The sequence below is a fragment of the Triticum aestivum genome, chromosome 7A, assembly GCF_018294505.1.
Source record: "Triticum aestivum cultivar Chinese Spring chromosome 7A, IWGSC CS RefSeq v2.1, whole genome shotgun sequence".
In the NCBI taxonomy this organism is placed as follows: domain Eukaryota; kingdom Viridiplantae; phylum Streptophyta; class Magnoliopsida; order Poales; family Poaceae; genus Triticum; species Triticum aestivum.
Genome location: NC_057812.1, coordinates 195,480,109 through 195,499,068, shown reverse-complemented (window position 1 = coordinate 195,499,068; position 18,960 = coordinate 195,480,109). Strand labels below are relative to the sequence as shown.

The 18,960-nt window shown below is 46.1% G+C and overlaps 1 protein-coding gene across 1 annotated transcript in view; it reads right to left on the bottom strand.

The window, feature by feature from the left end:
* Positions 1–16,109: 16,109 nt before the first annotated feature.
* LOC123150447 (very-long-chain 3-oxoacyl-CoA reductase 1) overlaps positions 16,110–18,960 on the bottom strand; it is a 4,646-nt gene continuing 1,795 nt past the window's right edge. The window contains exon 4 of the mRNA XM_044570298.1: positions 16,110–16,548. Coding sequence (XP_044426233.1) covers positions 16,237–16,548 — 312 coding nt within the window. The 3' untranslated portion in view covers positions 16,110–16,236. The remainder of the gene's footprint in view (positions 16,549–18,960) is intronic.

Sequence of the window (18,960 nt, the reverse complement as noted above, 5' to 3'; positions counted from 1 at the left end):
AAGCGATGGTGGGCCCAAATTCTGACGAATGGTTAGAAGCCATGAAATCCGAGATAGGATTCATGTATCAGAACAAAGCATGGACTTTGGTGGACTTGCCCGATGATCGGCAAGCCATTGAGATAAATGGATCTTTAAGAAGAAGACGGACGTGGATGGTAATGTCACCATCTATGAAGCTCGACTTGTGGCGAAGAGTTTTTCACAAGTTCAAGGAGTTGACTACGATGAGATTTTCTCATACGTAGCGATGCTTAAGTCCGTCAGATTCATGTTAGCATTAGCTGCATTTATGAAATCTGGCAGATGGATATCAAAACGAGTTTCCTTACCAGTTTTCGTAAGGAAAGGTTGTATGCAATACAATCAGAAAAGTTTTGTCGATCCTAAGGATGCTAAAAGGTATGCAAAGCTCCAGCGATCCTTCTAAGGACTGGAGTAAGCATCTCGGAGTTGGAATGTACACTTTGATGAGATGATCAAAGATTTTGGGTTTGTACAAAGTTTTATGAAAAACTTGTATTTCCAAAGAAGTGAGTGGGAGCACTATAGAATTTCTGATGAGTATGTGTTGATCAGAAATGATGTAGAATTTCTAGAAAGCATATAGGGTTATTTTGAAAGTGTTTTTCAATGGAAGGCCTGGATTAAGCTACTTGAACATTGAGCATCAAGATCTATAAGGATAGATCAAAATGCTTAATAATACTTTCAAATGAGCATATACCTTGACATGATCTTGAAGGTGTTCAAGATGGACCAGTCAAAGAAGGAGTTCTTTCCTGAGTTGTAAGGTACGAAGTTAAGACTTAAAGCTCGACCACGGCAGAATAGAGAGAAAGGACGAAGGTCGTCCCCTATGCTTAAGACGTATGCTCTTCAGTATGCTATGCTGTGTACCGCATCTGAAGTGTGCCTTGCCATGAGTCAGTCAAGGGGTACAAGAGTGATCCAAGAATGGCTCACAGGACAGCGGTCAAAGTTATCCTTAGTAACTAGTGGACTAAGGAATTTTCTCGATTATGGAGGTGGTAAAAGAGTTCGTCGTAAAGGTTACGACGATGCAAGCTTGACACCTATCCGGATAGCTCTGAGTAGAGAGACCGGATGCATATAATGGAGCAATAATTTAGAATAGCTCCAAGTAGAACAGTTATTTGGAACAGCTCCAAATAGAGCGTGGTAGCTGCATCTAGGAGATGACATAGAGATTTGTAAAGCACACACAGATCTGAAAGGTTCAGACCCGTTGACTAAAACCTCTCTCACAAGCAACATGATCAAACATAAAACTCATTGAGTGTTAATCACATAGTGATGTGAACTAGACTACTGACTCTAGTAAACTCTTGGGTATTAGTCACATGGTGATGTGACCTGTGAGTGTTAATCACATGGCGATGTGAACTAGATTATTGACTCTAGTGCAAGTGGGAGACTGTTGGAAATATGCCCTAGAGGCAATAATAAATAAGTTATTATTATATTTCTTTGTTCATGATAATAGTCTTTTATTCATGCTATAACTGTATTATCCGGAAATCGTAATACACGTGTGAATACATAGACCACAGTATGTCCCTAGTGAGCCTCTAGTTGACTAGCTCGTTGTGATCAACAGATAGTCATGGTTTCCTGGCTATGGACATTGGATGTCGTTGATAACGGGATCACATCATTAGGAGAATGATGTGATGGACAAGACCCAATCCTAAGACTAGCACAAAAGATCGTGTAGTTCATTTGCTAGAGCTTTGCCAATGTCAAGTATCTCTTCCTTTGACCATGAGATTGTGCAACTCCCGGATACCGTAGGAATGCTTTGGGTGTACCAAACGTCACAACGTAACTGGGTGGCTATAAAGGTGCATTACAGGTATCTCCGAAAGTGTCTGTTGGGTTGGCACGAATCGAGACTGGGACTTGTCACTCCGTGTAAACGGAGAGGTATCTCTGGGCCCACTCGGTAGGACATCATCAAATGCGCAATGTGACCAAGGAGTTGATCACGGGATGATGTGTTACGGAACGAGTAAAGTGACTTGCCGGTAACGAGATTGAACAAGGTATCGGTATACCGACGATCGAATCTCGGGCAAGTAACATACCGATAGACAAAGGGAATTGAATACGGGATCGATTGAGTCCTTGACATCGTGGTTCATCCGATGAGATCATCGTGGAACATGTGGGAGCCAACATGGGTATCCAGATCCCGCTGTTGGTTATTGACCGGAGAACGTCTCGGTCATGTCTGCATGTCTCCCGAACCCGTAGGGTCTACACACTTAAGGTTCGATGACGCTAGGGTTATAAAGGAAGCTTGTATGTGGTTACCGAATGTTGTTGGGAGTCCCGGATGAGATCCCGGACGTCACGAGGAGTTCCGGAATGGTCTGGAGGTAAAGATTTATATATAGGAAGTCCTGTTTCGGCCATCGGGACAAGTTTCAGGGTCATCGGTATTGTACCGGGACCACCGGAAGGGTCCCGGGGGCCCACCGGGTGGGGCCACCTGCCCCGGGGGGCCACATGAGCTGTAGGGGGTGCGCCTTGGCCTACATGGGCCAAGGGCACCAGCCCCTAGAGGCCCATGCGCCAAGATATAGGAAAAAGGGGAGAGTCCTAAAGGGGGAAGGCACCTCCGAGGTGCCTTGGGGAGGATGGACTCCTCCCCCCCTCTTAGCCGCACCCCTTCCTTGGAGGAAGGGGCAAGGCTGCGCCTCCCCCCTCTCCCCTGCCCCTATATATAGTGGAGGGGAGGGAGGGCATCCATACCTGAGCCCTTGGCGCCTCCCTCCCTCCCGTGACACCTCCTCCTCTCCCGTAGGTGCTTGGCGAAGCCCTGCAGGATTGCCACGCTCCTCCACCACCACCACGCCGTTGTGCTGCTGTTGGATGGAGTCTTCCTCAACCTCTCCCTCTCTCCTTGCTGGATCAAGGCGTGGGAGACGTCACCGGGCTGTACGTGTGTTGAACACGGAGGTGCCGTCCGTTCGGCACTTGGTCATCGGTGATTTGAATCACGACGAGTACGACTCCATCAACCCCGTTCACTTGAACGCTTCCGCTTAGCGATCTACAAGGGTATGTAGATGCACTCTCTTTCTACTCGTTGCTGGTCTCTCCATAGATAGATCTTGGTGATTCGTAGGAAAATTTTTGAATTTCTGCTACGTTCCCCAACAGACCCAAACATAAGCATAGCACAAAGATCGTGTAGTTCGTTTGCTGTAGCTTTTCTGGATGTCAAGTATCATTTCCTTAGACCATGAGATTATGCAACTCCCGGATACCATAGGAGTGCCTTGGGTGTGCCAAACGTCACAACGTAACTGGGTGACTATAAAGGTACATTACAGGTATCTCCGAAAGTATCTGTTGGGTTGGCACGAATCGAGACTGGGATTTGTCACTCCGTATGACGGAGAGGTATCGCTGGGCCCACTCGGTAATGCATCATCATAATGAGCTCAATGTGATCAAGTGGTTGATCATGGGATCATGCATTACGGTACGAGTAAAGTGACTTGCCGGTAACGAGACTGAACAAGGTATTGGGATACCGACGATCGAGTCTCGGGCAAGTAACGTACCGATTGACAAAGGGAATTGAGTACGGGATTGATTAGGTCCTCGACATCGTGGTTCATCCGATGAGATCATCGAGGAGCATGTGGGAGCCAACATGGGTATCCAGATCCCGTTGTTGGTTATTGACCAGAGAGTCGTCTCGGTCATGTCTGCTTGTCTCCAGAACCCGTAGGGTCTACACACTTAAGGTTCGGTGACGCTAGGGTTGTATAGATATGAGTATGCAGTAATCCGAATGTTGTTTGGAGTCCCGGATGGGATCCTGGACGTCACGAGGAGTTCCAGAATGGTCCAGAGGTGAAGAATTATATATGAAGTGTAGTTTCGGCCATCGGGAAAGTTTCGGGGTCACCGGTATTGTACCGGGACCACCGGATGGGTCCCGGGGGTCCATCGGGAGGGGCCACCATCCCGGAGGGCTCCATGGGCTGAAGTGGGGAGGGGAACCAGCCCATAGTGGGCTGGTGCGCCCCCCCCCCTTGGGCCCCCCATGCGCCTAGGGTTGGGAACCCTAGGGGAGGGGGCGCCTCCACTTGCCTTGGGGGGTACTCCACCTCTTGGCCGCCCCCCCCCCCTAGGAGATCCCATCTCCTAGGGCCGGTGCACCCCCCTAGGGGGCCTATATAAAAGGGGGGAGGGAGGGCAACCGCACCTCAAGTCTTGGCGCCTCCCTCTCCCCTGCTACACCTTTCCCTCTCGCAAAAGCTCGACGAAGCCCTGCTGCGATCACTGTTGCATCCACCACCACGCCGTCGTGCTACTGGATCTTCATCAACCTCTCCTTCCCCCTTGCTGGATCAAGAAGGAGGAGACGTCATCCACTCCGTACGTGTGTTGAACGCAGAGGTGCCGTCCGTTCGGCACTTGGCCATCGGTGATTTGGATCACGGCGAGTACGACTCCATCATCCCCGTTCTCTTGAATGCTTCCGCTCGCGATCTACAAGGGTATGTAGATGCACTCTCCTCTCGTTGCTAGTTGACTCCATAGATTGATCTTGGTGAAACGTAGGAATTTTTTTTGTTTTCTGCAACGTTCCCCAACAGTATGTAGAAGAGCACTTGGAGAAAAGGTTGAGCAGTGGAAAGAAAAGTTGCTCTCTATTAAAGGATGACTGATCTTGATCAATTATGTACCCATAAATCTGGTTCTCTAGATGCTCTTATTTTTTCAACTTACAAAAGGGGTCCTGCAAAGGCTGGGTTATTTCACATCCAAATTCATTTGGCAAGGAGACCGTGAGAAAACAAGGTATATGCTAACCAAATGGAGTGTGGTTTTTTGACCAAAAGACCAGGGAGGTTTATGCATTCAGGACCTCCAGGTCAAGAATGATGCTTTACTTACTAAAGGGTGGTTCAAGCTACTTACTGAGGATGACGATTGGCAAACCCTATTGCACAGTAAGTATCCAGGCCAAAAAGTTATGTCTCACGCATATTGGAAACATGGAGATTCACACTTTTTGTTTGGGTTGATGGCGCCAGAGAGAAACGCCTTTTCACTCTAGATCTTTGGTGATAAAGAACGGCTCAAAAATACATTTCTAGAAGGAAAATTGACCTGGAAATGCCACTCTCGCAGAAAAGTATCCACCCTTGTACCACACTGTACGCAATAAGAATGATACTCTAGCACATGTGCTTAGTTCCTCCATGTTGAATGTATCGTTCAGACATGATTTGATTGGCCCTCGCACTATGTCATCGCAATATCTGCTATCCCGGTTGGATTCAGTTAGCCCGACACATAGGCAGGACGTGTTTCACTAGAATTTCACTACATCTGAGTTTTTCACAGTTTACCCTATGTACCTTGCCTTGGTGCAATCAGAGATTTTCATATGATGCCAAAGATGCCACTAAAAGTTAAGATTTATATGTGATATCTTCGAAGGGGGGTTATGGTAGGCAAAGACAACCTCGCTCACCACAATTGGCATGACAACAAGGAGTGTAGTTTTTGTACGTGCAATGATACAATCAAAGACCTCTTCTTCAAGTGCAAGTTTGCATGTTCTACATGGTCAGCCATTCAAATAGCATCAAATTTGTATCCTTCCACAAGTTTTGTCAATATTTATGGTCATTGTCTGGATGAAATACCAAATAGGTTTAGAATGCTAATAAGAGTGTGAACGTCTGTCTTATTATGGTCGCTTTGACTATATACAAATGATATTATTTTAATGGCAAAAACTCTTTTGATAGGAAGGTTATATAGTGTTGTATGCACTAGTTTCCTACGTGATTTATGCGTCACCGAACGGAGTACCAACCGATGTTCAAGATGGAGTGTATGCAGTTGGAGCATGTGGCCAGGGTCGTTTTTATCCAACATGGGTGGCAGAATAATCTTCCAATTAGTCCACCATCTCCTTTGACATAGGCATAGAGTCAGTCTGGTAAGTCTTTATTTTTTGGCAATATGTCATTTTTTATTTGTTTTAGACTGTGTGTGTTGCCGGTCAAGAGGCCGAATATCGATCATCAACGTTTATTTCCTCACATTCGACAATAGTTTTTCTAGCCAACCTTGTATCTTATGTCATATTGCTTCCTTTATATACTCTATTTTTTTTTGCTCTTTGCAGCTGCAAGATGAACTGGCAAACCAAGATACCTTTCGTTATGTGACTCGGCAAGGATGCCAAGCACTTGGAGCACTTGTTGTTTGGTGTGGGTGCCGGTCTTCTTGTTGAAGAAGGTCGAAGATTTGTCCATGTTTATTTTATGTTTCGACTGTATCTCATACATCGCAAGAATATCCTGAAGCCTTGCTGCACTAGTTGTTGTTGCTTCTATAACTATCAAGGAGTCATTTGTGAAAAAGAGGTGATTTATGCTTAGCGCACTTCGTCTTTCAATCTCGGCTTGCTGCAACATAATGGAGAAGGCATCCGCGCAAATAATGAACAAGTATTGAGATAAAGGATTGCCTTGACCCAATCCCCTCCGTGGAAGAAAAGGCCTCGTTAATTGCTTATTAACCTTCACTCGGTAAGAGATGGACCGTATACACTTTATTACCAGACTCACCCACGCAGGAGCAAAACCTGTAGTGTTCATCATCCTCTCAAGGAAACTCCACTCCACATGATCATACGCTTTACTCATGTCCAGCTTGGCCGCTATCAACCGCCTATCCCATTTCCTCTTGTCATCAAATGTGTTAGTATCTCATAAGCTAGAAGCATACTAGTAGAATGCCCATGCGTTTCTACAGGCAACAATGTAGGCAAATGAGTCAATAATCATGCTTTAACAATTTCATCAATAAATAAGTGCACAATTTTAGTTGATATATCACAATATTTTAATTTAGCCTTCACATGAAGGTTCAAATATCATAATGTTGTAATTTCTCCTTTACATGAAGGTCCACAGGAAGAGGAATCATGGTCTCCTCCATCTCGTCAGCATTAATTTGTTGAACATCACACTCAATGGGGTAGTGCTCCTTCACTGGAATGTCATATTAGAATTATTTGATGCTATTAGGTAGCCTACGCCTGTATTAAGCAACTTGCTAGCAATGATAATTTATTTCTCATAAAAACAAGTTCTGGTAATGTACATGCCATCAATTGTCTAGATCCCTAGTGTGCTCAACGAGCCTGCATCATCGTTACTCTCCTACATCTCTAACCCCTGTTGGCCAAACAACCATTGTAGTTGGAGGAGAGTGACCCGGTGCTCCACTTCCATAATCTTTAGAGACTCCAACCTCATTATGGCCCTCGTAAGCCTCCTCCCCGCCTCATTCCTGATCTTTAACCATCCTAGAGATGGATGTGCGCATGAAGAACCAGCACTAAACTTATAGACGGGGTGATCTTAGTGGATCCCCGCCTCACTCCTGATCTTGAACCATCCGAGAGATGGATGTGCACACGAAGAACCAACACTAAACTTATAGACGGGTTGAGCTTAGTGGCTTGAGGCAGGTGTCGGTAAGGACATGAAGGCACAGTGGTGTGCTCCTCATTGCTGGCGTGAGGGCCGGAACAAACATAATCGACGGTGCTCAACGAGCCCGCATGACCGTTTCTCTCCTACATCTCAGACCCCTGTTTGTAGAAACCACTTCCATAATCTTTAGAGACTCGGGCCTTTTGATGGGCCTCGTGAGCCTCCTCTCCGACTTGTACCGGATCTTGAACCATCCGATAGTTCCTCCTCAAGCTCGCGAAACTGTAAGCAGCCACCAAATCCCAGAGCAAAAATTTCAAGATGTATTGAACAAATAGGAATTGAAGGAGTTGACGCATGGGTGCTACAGAGTAGTGCATCAACTTTTTTTTCCTCTCAGCATGTTCAAGATCAAACCTGCCAAATCATTTGCGTCAGGTCAAAGGAGAGCTGTCATGTACATAACTGGGCCTAGTTCAATGTAAGAATTTTATGTAAAGAAAGAATCAAACAGCTACAAGAACCAAAAGCATTGATGAGTTTGTACAGAAAAGTCCTTGGCAAATCTTTTTTATGTATCTCATGTTTGGTCTAGAACAAAAAAATGTGGATTGGATCATTTTGACACTATAACATCCTTTAAATTATCATGTTTTCAGTACATTATATTTCAGCACCATCTTTCCTTGGTTCCCTCAGAAACCGAGTATTAAGCACCAAGTCGCTCTCCTTACCTATAGCTATAGGATACCTAGTGAGCATATTCGGTACCTTCAGAACAATCACTTATGCAGACAATTTCATCTTTGGAAGTACAGCCCAAATGCAAATTCCGTAGCTCAGGGAACATTAGACAACACAGTACCAAGTGCAAAAGTAAAGTTTATGAATTCATGCCGACAAGAAAGTGCTTGCAGAATTAAAATAAATTATCGTCCATTTTGCAAGCTCTTATACAATCAGCAGCACGATTAACCTGCATCCTCACAGCCTAAAGCAGAAAGTAGAAAATCAGTTATTAAGTCACCACTAAAATTGGTCCCAAGACAAAAGAGCATTGTTTCCAATGAGAATTGGTGCAGTAAGTGGGCATCTTGCCATGACATACAAGCCACAGGAGTATAATTGGATATCACAAATGTTAAAGCTAGAACTGAGCATAGTATCCCATTTTCAAAGCACAAACTTGTCACGTTCTTTGTTTTTTAAACAATCCATGCAAAGCATCTCTATGAGCAAGAACTATCTTGTGGAACGAAATTTAGGAGGAATGATAAAATCACAATAAATGGCAAGTTCGCACCTCAATGACAATTAACTCAATACAATGTGTAATGGGGAGCTTGGGCAGTGCCACTCCTTGTTCCAGTAAAACCAAATCAAACAACAGAAAATTCTCTATGCAGACACGCAGACAAGCAACATGGACCTCCAAGCACTGTTTGCCCATGTCACCCACCACCTCCTTGTCGTCATCCACAGCTGTGGGAAGCGAATGCGGTGACCTGCAACAATGGATCTTTAGGCCTTTGAGATGAGAACGAACCAGCCCTTACTGGCTACACATATATTATAACCAATGCACCGCCTACTGCACTTCGCCCTCGCCTCCCCACCTAGCCCACTTTCTACAGAGCTCAAGAGAGGAAGAGGAGAAGTAAACTGAGAGATTTACCAAGCCGGCGGCGAAGAAGATGACAAGAGACTCGCAGAAGCAGCTATAGTGACAACGGTGTGGATGAGCTTGAGCAGGGTCAAGACCATATCTCTATATCACCGTATGAAAGTGTCATCAACACATACAACATGTACAGTTTTCAAGAAGGAGAAAAGAGGAGCATAAATCAAGCTTATTTTTCATACACTAACTACTAACTGGTACAACTCTGCATAAAGCAAAACTGGCAGGTCATGTTATTGTAAAAATATAGGGAAATGCACCTGTATAAGTTGCTGGGTAGAGTAGTAGTTTGTTCTCGCCATCAACTCATCAGTCTTGGCCTACATTTCAGCACAATGCTTTAATAATTTACAGAAAATACCCAAGCTTCTCAGCCAATCGATGGTGATATCCTTCCAACGGTTTAAGCTACCATACTTTGCATTTTTGGTGAAAGAGCTATGCGCCCAACCCCGAGTCATATATCATCTAAGTCCAAGTGTCCAACGACAATAGCAAAGCTACGAAGCACACATTCAAAAGGCATGAACAAACATCAACAAGTTACGAAGCAATCTATGAAATTTGATGGACACTTGGACTCCATGGGCAAAACTAAATAACAACAACTAACAAGTTACAAAGCATCAACAAAATATTATGCTTCTCAATGACAATTAAATGCATGGGAACTAAATAATTAAATCAAATCCATTTTCAATGAACCTCTATGATTATTTTCACCTAGCATTAGGTATATATTGACTGGACATGAAGCTTTTCATAACCAGATCACTTGTGTACGATGTTTGCCTTCAGATATGTGCAGAGATATAACTCCAGGTTACAAGATGGGAAGCTAACTATACATTAATCTGTGTATGTATGGCCCACATCTAAATTGTACTTTTAACTTAAACATAACATAGACATAGGTCCTCACGCCGAGCAGCCAACGTCCCAATATACTAACGTATCAAATACTCACCTCAGTTCGACCCACGACGAACAACATGCTCCACTGCAAAGCTGATACACCTACAATTGAAAAAATAGGTTCAAAATCAACCAGTTTATAGTGGCATATGGTTTTCTTGAAACACTTTTAGTGATGCCAAAGTCTCGGTCTCCATCAACGCCAGGAATATCCTGAAAGCTCCGGACATCAATAAAAAATATGCTTGATGATACCAAAATTATACATTCATTGCATGTTTAATTACCTTGAATATAGCTATGACGGCAGAGAACCAACACAGGACAATGTTGCAAACACCAGTCATTTTGTTGCTGCCAAGGGCCTTTTCAGAACATGTCACTGCAAAATGAATCATCAAACACTGATGAAGGAAGCCAAGTAAATAAGTATGAATTTCTAGTGCTACTGAAGATGTGTACTGTGCCGAGTACCTGCATATGTGCAAAGAAAGCCAATTGGACCATGATAGCCCTCACAAATAGGATACAAGATGCAGCGAGGAGTGTGTGTCGTTCCCACCGGAGCATCGGAGCCTGAAAAGGATCAAATATGAGATGAAAATGATCATCACTTGGCGTTTGATGGTTTCATGGAACTTACTTTCCCATTCTCATGATGGTAAGTGCTACTTACCTCAATGGAACACTTCCAAGAAGGAAGCTGATAATTAAAGCACACGTCAGTGGCACCGATCCGAAACAGATTCCAAAGCTAAAGCTCTGAAAACAACAACACTTAAGTATTTAGACTTCAGCCATATTTTCCACACCATAACACCATTATGTTGAACCTAATATACCATGATCAGGAATGTGACCACTAAGAATACTCCAGTTGCTACTGAAAATCGCCTAGCTACCAATGGAAAACCTGGCTTGTTGATCTCCAAAATAGAGTATAATTTATACTAAATGATTGTACAATATAAAGGATTAAGAAGGTGCATTTTTTCAAACCACAAGGAATAAAATACAACCTTTTCAATGTGAATGTCGAACAGCTGATTCAGCCCTACCAGGTAAATCTTCATACATAAAGCAGCAGCCAAAGCGTGCACAGAAAGAGAAAAAATTGAATTTTTTTAAGACGTAACAGTGTAAAATTTCCATACACAAATGGCTAGGTATATTTTTAGTTGCCAAATAATATTACTCGTAAGAGATAAAAATCTATAATAACTCTTAGTATCGTAGTAGTAAAATCATCTAGGCTCTTCATTAACAGGAGAGACACTGAAGTTATCCTATGATCTAACAATACAATAAACACAATAAAGAGCGCATCAAGCAGTGTGCATCAAAACTACATATGTAAATTGGAACAAAAGATGACAAATCTCACAATGCCAAAGATTGTGTGTGGTCTGCAGAACTGATAGAAAGCGTGCAATTTCTTCAAAGCATCTTGGCTGATTTCCTCAAGCCAATTGGCATCAGAACTGGTTTTTTAACTAACATCAACTGTTTTGATCACGAGTAACCTTGCTGCATCCAGCTTGGTGGGCTAGATAATCATCGCTGCACTACCTCATTGTGTTTCTTCTAGGGCTAGTAGCTTGAGAAGTGGCACTGAATTTGAGACTGGCCGTTCAGGACCCGGGTGTCCCTGCACCCTTCTATCTTTACCGTCCGTGTAAGAGCCAGCGCATTGAGATCTGCACCAGGTCCTGAACCGCTGTTTGATTAACAGGTCTATGAAATTGCTAAGCGCAAGAGGCAGGAATTGTTTGAATCGCATGTGAGCCTAGTGTCGCACTGTTCATTTTAGGCAGTATCAGCCGCGTCTGTGAGCGGCAAGTCTACATCAGAATTGTCACATCGTCCTTGTCGCATGTGAGCCAACGAATAAAACACATGCTAGAGTGTGTGTGTGTCTGAAGCAACAAGACTAGAAGAGCAAAGTAAAAAGGCCATTTACTTTTTACTACTTATAGTGGGATCTTCTCTGAGCAATGCATATACACTGTTTACAAAATATTGATCAGGAAATAGATATAGGAGAGGACACTGTTTATGACTTGTCTGGTTCTCACCTCTTTGCTGCTCTACAAGATGGTTTAATAAAGAAATGAGAACCGGCAGTGGTGTGAAACAGCTAGGGACCCATATTGTCTGTGAATTGTCCCTTCAACCTGGGAGACGCGTCACCTCCTGCCAGGCTGATGCTACATCCTACTAGCTGCACCGTTTGTATGGGTAAATAGGCTGCTTAATTAAACCGAGACTGCAAATAGACCACTGCTGGACAGAGAACAGCAAGGGGGTGCCGGGGCTCCCGGGTGCTATCACACCTTTCCGATTTATGCATCACAGTAGTAGCACTGCTGTTTAGAAACAAACCAACAGATGTTAGCATGATGCACGCAGATAAATGAAACATCACATCGAAGAAGATATACTTAACTTTGAAAATGACCTGCAAAAGCTTCCACTGCCTATCGACCTCAGTTTGGCACATCTAGTCAAATATATCTGCTACTCCCTCCGTAACAAATATAAGAGCATTTATATCACTAAAGTAGTAATCTAAATGCTCTTATATTTCTTTACAGATGGAGTAATTTTTTGTTACATAAAGAACAGGCTTGATAACTTCCATTTGTGTAAGAAACCGCACATATTTCAACACATTTATTAGCAGGGAACTCCTTTTTTAATTTGTTGTAACTATTTTCAATTGAAAACAAGAAATGTTCCAATTCCCAAGTAATTTGAGATATGTGGTTGTATAATGTACATACTATCAATCTGGTTGGTAACATGTGAGCTTGAAGTAAATGATCCACATGTGGAGTTTAAATAAATTGTCCATTGGTGTCCTGTAGATGCCAATTTGTAGGGGAATTTTAAGCAGCAACTTTGATAATTGGGTTTTAAACAAAAGACGGTCACCAGAAGAGAATACAACAAGTCCAGCTGAATTAGGCCACATATTAGACATAGCTCTTGGATAAAATTGACACCCACCATTTGATTCAAGTACCAAGTAGAAAGGGCCAATGCATGTCCTGCCATCTCTCTTAACAAGGGTGTACAAACACAATCTTTGATTGGTGGCGCTCCATAGAAGATTACTTTTCTCGTTGCAGCCTGTATATCTAACATGCAGGAATTCAGCTATAGAAGCCCAAATGTAGAAGAAGAAAGCCATGAGTTACTAACTCATATAGCCGAATAATAAAGAATCTCGTCGGAACCGCTGATTTAGAATATAGCCGAATACCATGTAGTTACTAATTCAACATTTCTACAATTACAAAAGCATACAAGTGCACAAACCGATACGATTGAGAATCTGCCTGCAGTTTGTATGATTGCAACAAAATATTCAGCAATGTGATAGACATTTGTACTGCTAAGAAACATTTTGACAGGGACCAGGCAACACATTTACCGGAAAAGGCGTGGTCCGGGCGGCACCTAGCCGAGAAGGCAGTTGAGGGCGTACACGGATGAGCGGTGCACGAGCCACCCCTTGGTCCGAGCAAGTGAGCCAGCATGCTGCATCAGCGCTGCCATGCCAAGAACCGCTTGCCTGCCCTAGTGCCTTGCATACCAGGCTCAGGAACCGCTCCGGCTCCCGCTCTGACTCGTAGAACCCCCCTCAAGCTCCTATCTTTCTCGAGCAACTCGTCGAAGAATTGGGTCTAGGAAGAAACAGCCTTGTCGACATGTCCATGATGGCCGGCCTCCACCAGCCCTTGATATCACCATTAGTGGAGGAGCCGAAACCTATGTGCCTCCGCTATCAGCTCACGATCTAGGAGAGAGAGCTTGGTGGGGGAGGTGGACCAGGAGGAGAAGAGCGGGCGGAGACTGCCGCGAGAACTGGCCGTCGCGAAGTGGATCCATGGAACGGAGCGGTGGCGGGCTTGGCGGCGTGGTAGGGTTCGGGAGGTTGGGATCGGGAAGGAGGCAGGTTGGCGGCCGGGGCGTGGTTCCCGTCGGTGTGATCTCGAAATAAAAAGACTAATCGGAATAAATATTAGTTTTAGTGCGTACCTCTCATGAGTACATCAACATGATTGTACCATGTTACATGTCGGTGCACTTATATGATGACCTAAAATATAATGGTAGCGGCAAATTAGATCAGTCGGTCGCTCAAAGTTCCTGAAATATAGTTACAACTTTCTGAAATACAACAATTCTAGCCTTTTTGTTCAAGAAATTTCATAGTTGATTCATAGCTTCCTGAACGTGCCCCCCATCCTATGAAGGTGAATAGCGTGTTTATTTCTGATCCAAAAGTGCTCTGAGAATTAACAGATGAACTAATCCTGAACCAAATATAATTCTAAGATTAGTCAGTACAACATAGAGTAGTTAGTACAGCATAGAGTAGTCACATATCTGAACCCATTTCCTCATGATCTGAAATAAAATAAAAGAGCAATACCTTCAGAGCGATTGATTCCTAGTTGTCTAAACTCGGAATCAACTCATGTGCAATTTATGATAGAGGCAGTACAAGCATGTATCCTTATCCTGCTATATAACTGCAGTACGGTTAAAAAGAAAAGAATTTGTCCCAAATAATCCAAGTAATTCGACTGCAAGATGAAGGTGCATACAACATTCAGTTCTGCTAGTGGTCTTCCACACATATTTTTTTTGTTCTTGAAGCAAGGCGGAACTGAAGAAGTGATGGAGGCTGGGACCCCGGGACACGCACTTGAGCCATGGATTTCGTAGAGCCGAGAAGTGCTGCCACATCTCGGACCCATCAGCTCAAAACGAAATCTAGAAGAAGCATAGGGGGAAAATTATAGTACCTGTGTGTACGTGGGATCAATCCACGGTTCCTATGCCCGCAGCCAATTCCCACCAATTGCAGCTCTCATGCCGGTACGCCCGAGCATACTCCCGCTACAGCAAGCGTCGGCGCCAGTCGAGCTCTCCGGCGAGCAGGGCCTTCTCCGTCGCCTTTTTTTTTCTTCATTCCTCCTGCTGCTCCTCCCTGACCTCCCCCTCGTCTCGTTTTCTCTGCATAGGAAGCCATGGCGCCGTCCGAGTTGCAGCTTCGCCGCCGTCCCAAACCGCCGCCGCCGCGCGCCTACAAGTCTCCCCATCGACCGGTTCCAGCCCTCCGTCGCCAGAACATGCGGCTCGGAGTTCGTCGCCGCCGATCGAGCTCTCCGGCGAGCAGGGCCTTCTCCGCCGCCTTCTTTTCCTTCACTCCTCCTGCTGCTCCTCCCTGACCTCCCCCTCATCTTGTTTTCTCTGCACAAGGAGCCATGGCACCGCCCAAGTTGCAGCTTCAAGTTGTAGCGAGACGATCGATGGCTCCCGTTCAGGTAGCGCAGGGATCGGCGGCGGCTTCATGTGCGAGGACGGCGGCAAATGGATGGGTCTGCGGCGGCTTGATGTGCGAGGGCGGCGGCGGAGGGATGCGAGTGCGAGGGCGGCGGCGATGGGATATGGTGTGGCGTCGCTCGAGGGTACCCTGCAGGCTTCGCTCGTTGGCACTACGAGGGAGCGATTTTTTTCGTTGGATTTTTCTTGCGAGGGTAGTACGTCGAGGCATCACTCCTTCGTAACGTGGGTTGGTTTTCTTCCGTGCGAGGGGATACCTGGGAGGTGGGAGTAGGAACGAAAATAAATCAGAAGAAGGCAAAACTACCAAGTCCTATATTAGGAATAGAGATTGTCCGTAATTATACGTCGAGGAACAAAAGCAGATTTAGTTGAGGATGCCTTTCAACCGGTTAGTCATCTCGGAGAGGAAAAAAAGTGTTGCCTTAAGAGACGGTGGTTTGTTTTCAGAAGTGAAAACCCTTGTCTGGCCTTCAATAGATGGACTAATTTTTGGATCCCTGGTATTATTATAGCTACCACATCCTTTTTCAAGAAATCTGTTTATTATTTTGTTCCCCCGTTGAACTCCATTTGCTTCGTATTGACGCATTCGGCCAGGAACGGTTTAACTAAAGGAAAATGCAGCCAACAGAAATGTAGGCATCAGCTGCGCGTGCATCAACGGCGACTTAAACCGAACCACGGTTCACAGATGCATGTCAAATCATACACAGTAGTACCACACCACAAAGTATGCACCGACACAAAGTATGCACGCGCGCGGCCTGGGCCAAGCTAGCTCTGCTCGCCGCCGTTGGCATGGGACGACGCCCTCGGCGACCGGAGCCGCTGGAAGACGGCCCTCTGCCGCAGGTTCTCGCGCAGGCGCTGTGCGTCGAGGAGCCGGTCTGGCACGACGCGGCAGAGGCGCCACTGCAGTCGGTGTCCCAGATTGGGCATGCAGAGCGGGCCGTGCCCGATCCAGCGCGTCGCCGCGCGCGCGTACTCCTCCGACGTCGGCACGAGCAGCCGCTGCAGCAAGCCTCGGCCCCGCTTGCCGGACCCCGCGACTACCGACGTCATCTTCGTCTGCACCAACAGCGGGGCCTGCAGTTGTTGCACCACACACCATGATAATGATTAGCACCGTTTATTTGGCCTCAAAGGTATCTACAAGTTACAAGTTATGTACCGTTTTAGATATCTTATAGTACATGGAGGGAAACACAGAGTACCCCCCGTGTCATCCTCCCCCTAGGGCGACTCAGGCGGCCAGAAACCTAGCCGCCGCCGCCGCAAACTCCCTCCTCTCCTTCCTCCTCCGCCGCCGGAAGACGCCGCTGGGCTAAGCCCGGGGGCCGACGGCTGTGGCGGGGGATCTCCTCTCTCATGCGTCTTCGGGGTGCGGCGGACCCCAAGGTGTGTGGTGGCGCGATCGATCTGGGATCTGCTGCGCGGCGGCAGGCCGGCCCGTCCTCAGACGGCGACGGCTTGGCGCGGCGGAGGCCAGGGCTGCGGGCGCTGCGGATGGCCCTTCGGGCGGAGGCGGCGGCTGCGGTTGGCGCCGGCCAGTTAGGCTGCGGTGGCGTGCATGCTTGTCTTCACATCGGCGACGGCAGTGTGGAGGGCCTGGTGGTCTCGTCGATGGCACCTCCGATCAGATCTGTTCTGACCGGTGCAACCAGCGGTGGTGGTCATCTCTTCCATCAGAGGTGGTCGGCCTGAGGCTGGGTGTTCGGATCTCGGGATCCGTCATCTGGCACCAACTGCGAGTCGGGGAGACGTAGTTGCCGGTGAAAACCGAGCCGGCGGCGGGCGATGGCGGCATTCCACGTTGTTACCTTGATGAAGGCATCGTCATGTGACTTTCGTCGACCCACTCGTATTGCTCCGGGGGAAACCCTAGGATCTGGTGTTCCAGACCGAACGATGGCGGCACTGCGGTGTCGTTTCTCTCTTGGGAGTGTCGTTTTGTGAAGCAGCGCTGGAAGTCAGAGGCAGGAGGTGTAGCGGCTTCGTCTTGCACGGAGCTTCGGTGGAGATGTCAAGTCATGCATGACCGACAGGTGATACGCTTGGTCATGCCTGGTCGGCAGGTGTTACGCACGGTAGGTCCTCCACGGGCTTCAAGTTGTGTCGGCTGGTGGTACGTGGCAACATGGCGCTGAAGTGTATCAGTGGCGACCGCGTCGTGTACAGCTGTTTGCACGCAGGGAGGAGGTGTCGTTGGGCGCCGTGGTGGCGTCGACGATAGCTGGACCGAGCAAGGTTGATGCATCAGTACAACTCTGAAGATGGAGCGATGGCAGTTGGCGGTGACGGCCTCTGAGAGCACGCCGGACCAGTGTGTGCCCCAGACCCGGCAAGTGGCTAGGTTGGGGTCTCAGGTCCTAAATGTTAGGCTTAGCTGCGATGTCTATTTGGTATTAGACCCAGGCTATCTGCGCCCCTTTATTAACTGGATAGGTATAGCGACAGTTCGTTGTTTAGACAGCGGCTTTAATTTTACTGTTGTATGACTTTATAAGGTCTTGTGAAAATAATTAATAAAGTAACTGTATGCATAGTCCAGATGCAGAAACCGGGGGTCATCCTCTTTTTTAAAAAAAGATCGAGAGTTTGTGTAGGATGCAACTCGGTGGACCATGTTTCAACCAACTTTCTGACGACCGATAACTGGGTGGACCATGTTTCAACTAACTCTCTGACGACCGATAGCTCGGTGGAGCATGTTTCAACTACCTCCATCTCCCTGTCAACTTTTTAGAAAAAACTAACTCGAATTTCGGCGGTTCTTCCATGTTTGTAATCAACTCGGCCTTCTCAAAGGTTAACCCGTCAGTGTGCAGAGCTTTAGACTCTGGCATTTCCGTGCTGAACACATGGCCCTTAATATATTACCCATGATCTCCAGTAAGATGCATGGGATCATGGGGCTGTGCAGACCGTAAACTAATCCAGCGAGTAAACCAAACTCTGTTGATCTGGAATCTATGTGTGCAGACCGCAAACTGAATCACTGACTATGTATGGATGAATCAGTTTTTTTCTTTCTTTCTCGAGGACGGTGCGGTCGATCACATGCGGGGTCTGCACTCTGCACCTGCGGTAGGATGGCTTCTGGTTAGGGCCTGTTTGGTTTCAATAAGTCACCCGACTTATAAGTCAGGTGACTTATAAGTTACGCCTGTTTAGTTGTTGCCTGATTTATAAGTCACCTGACACACTTTTCCACACCAATCAACATCATGCAGGTGATGGGACCCACGTAAAAGGGGGTGACTTATAAATTTTAAGTTGGGGTGGAGCAACTTATGACTTATAAGTTGGGGTGACTTATAAGTCGGGTCTGTTTGGCAAAATAAATCATTTTTTTCACTTTTCGACTTATAAGTTGATGACTTATTTAGAACCAAACAGACCTTTATTTTTCATATGCTCTGGCTGCAGAAAGACGATCAAGCTTATTTGGTCTCAGCAGCATTCTCTGTACTCACAGACTAAAATCAGTGACCGCCC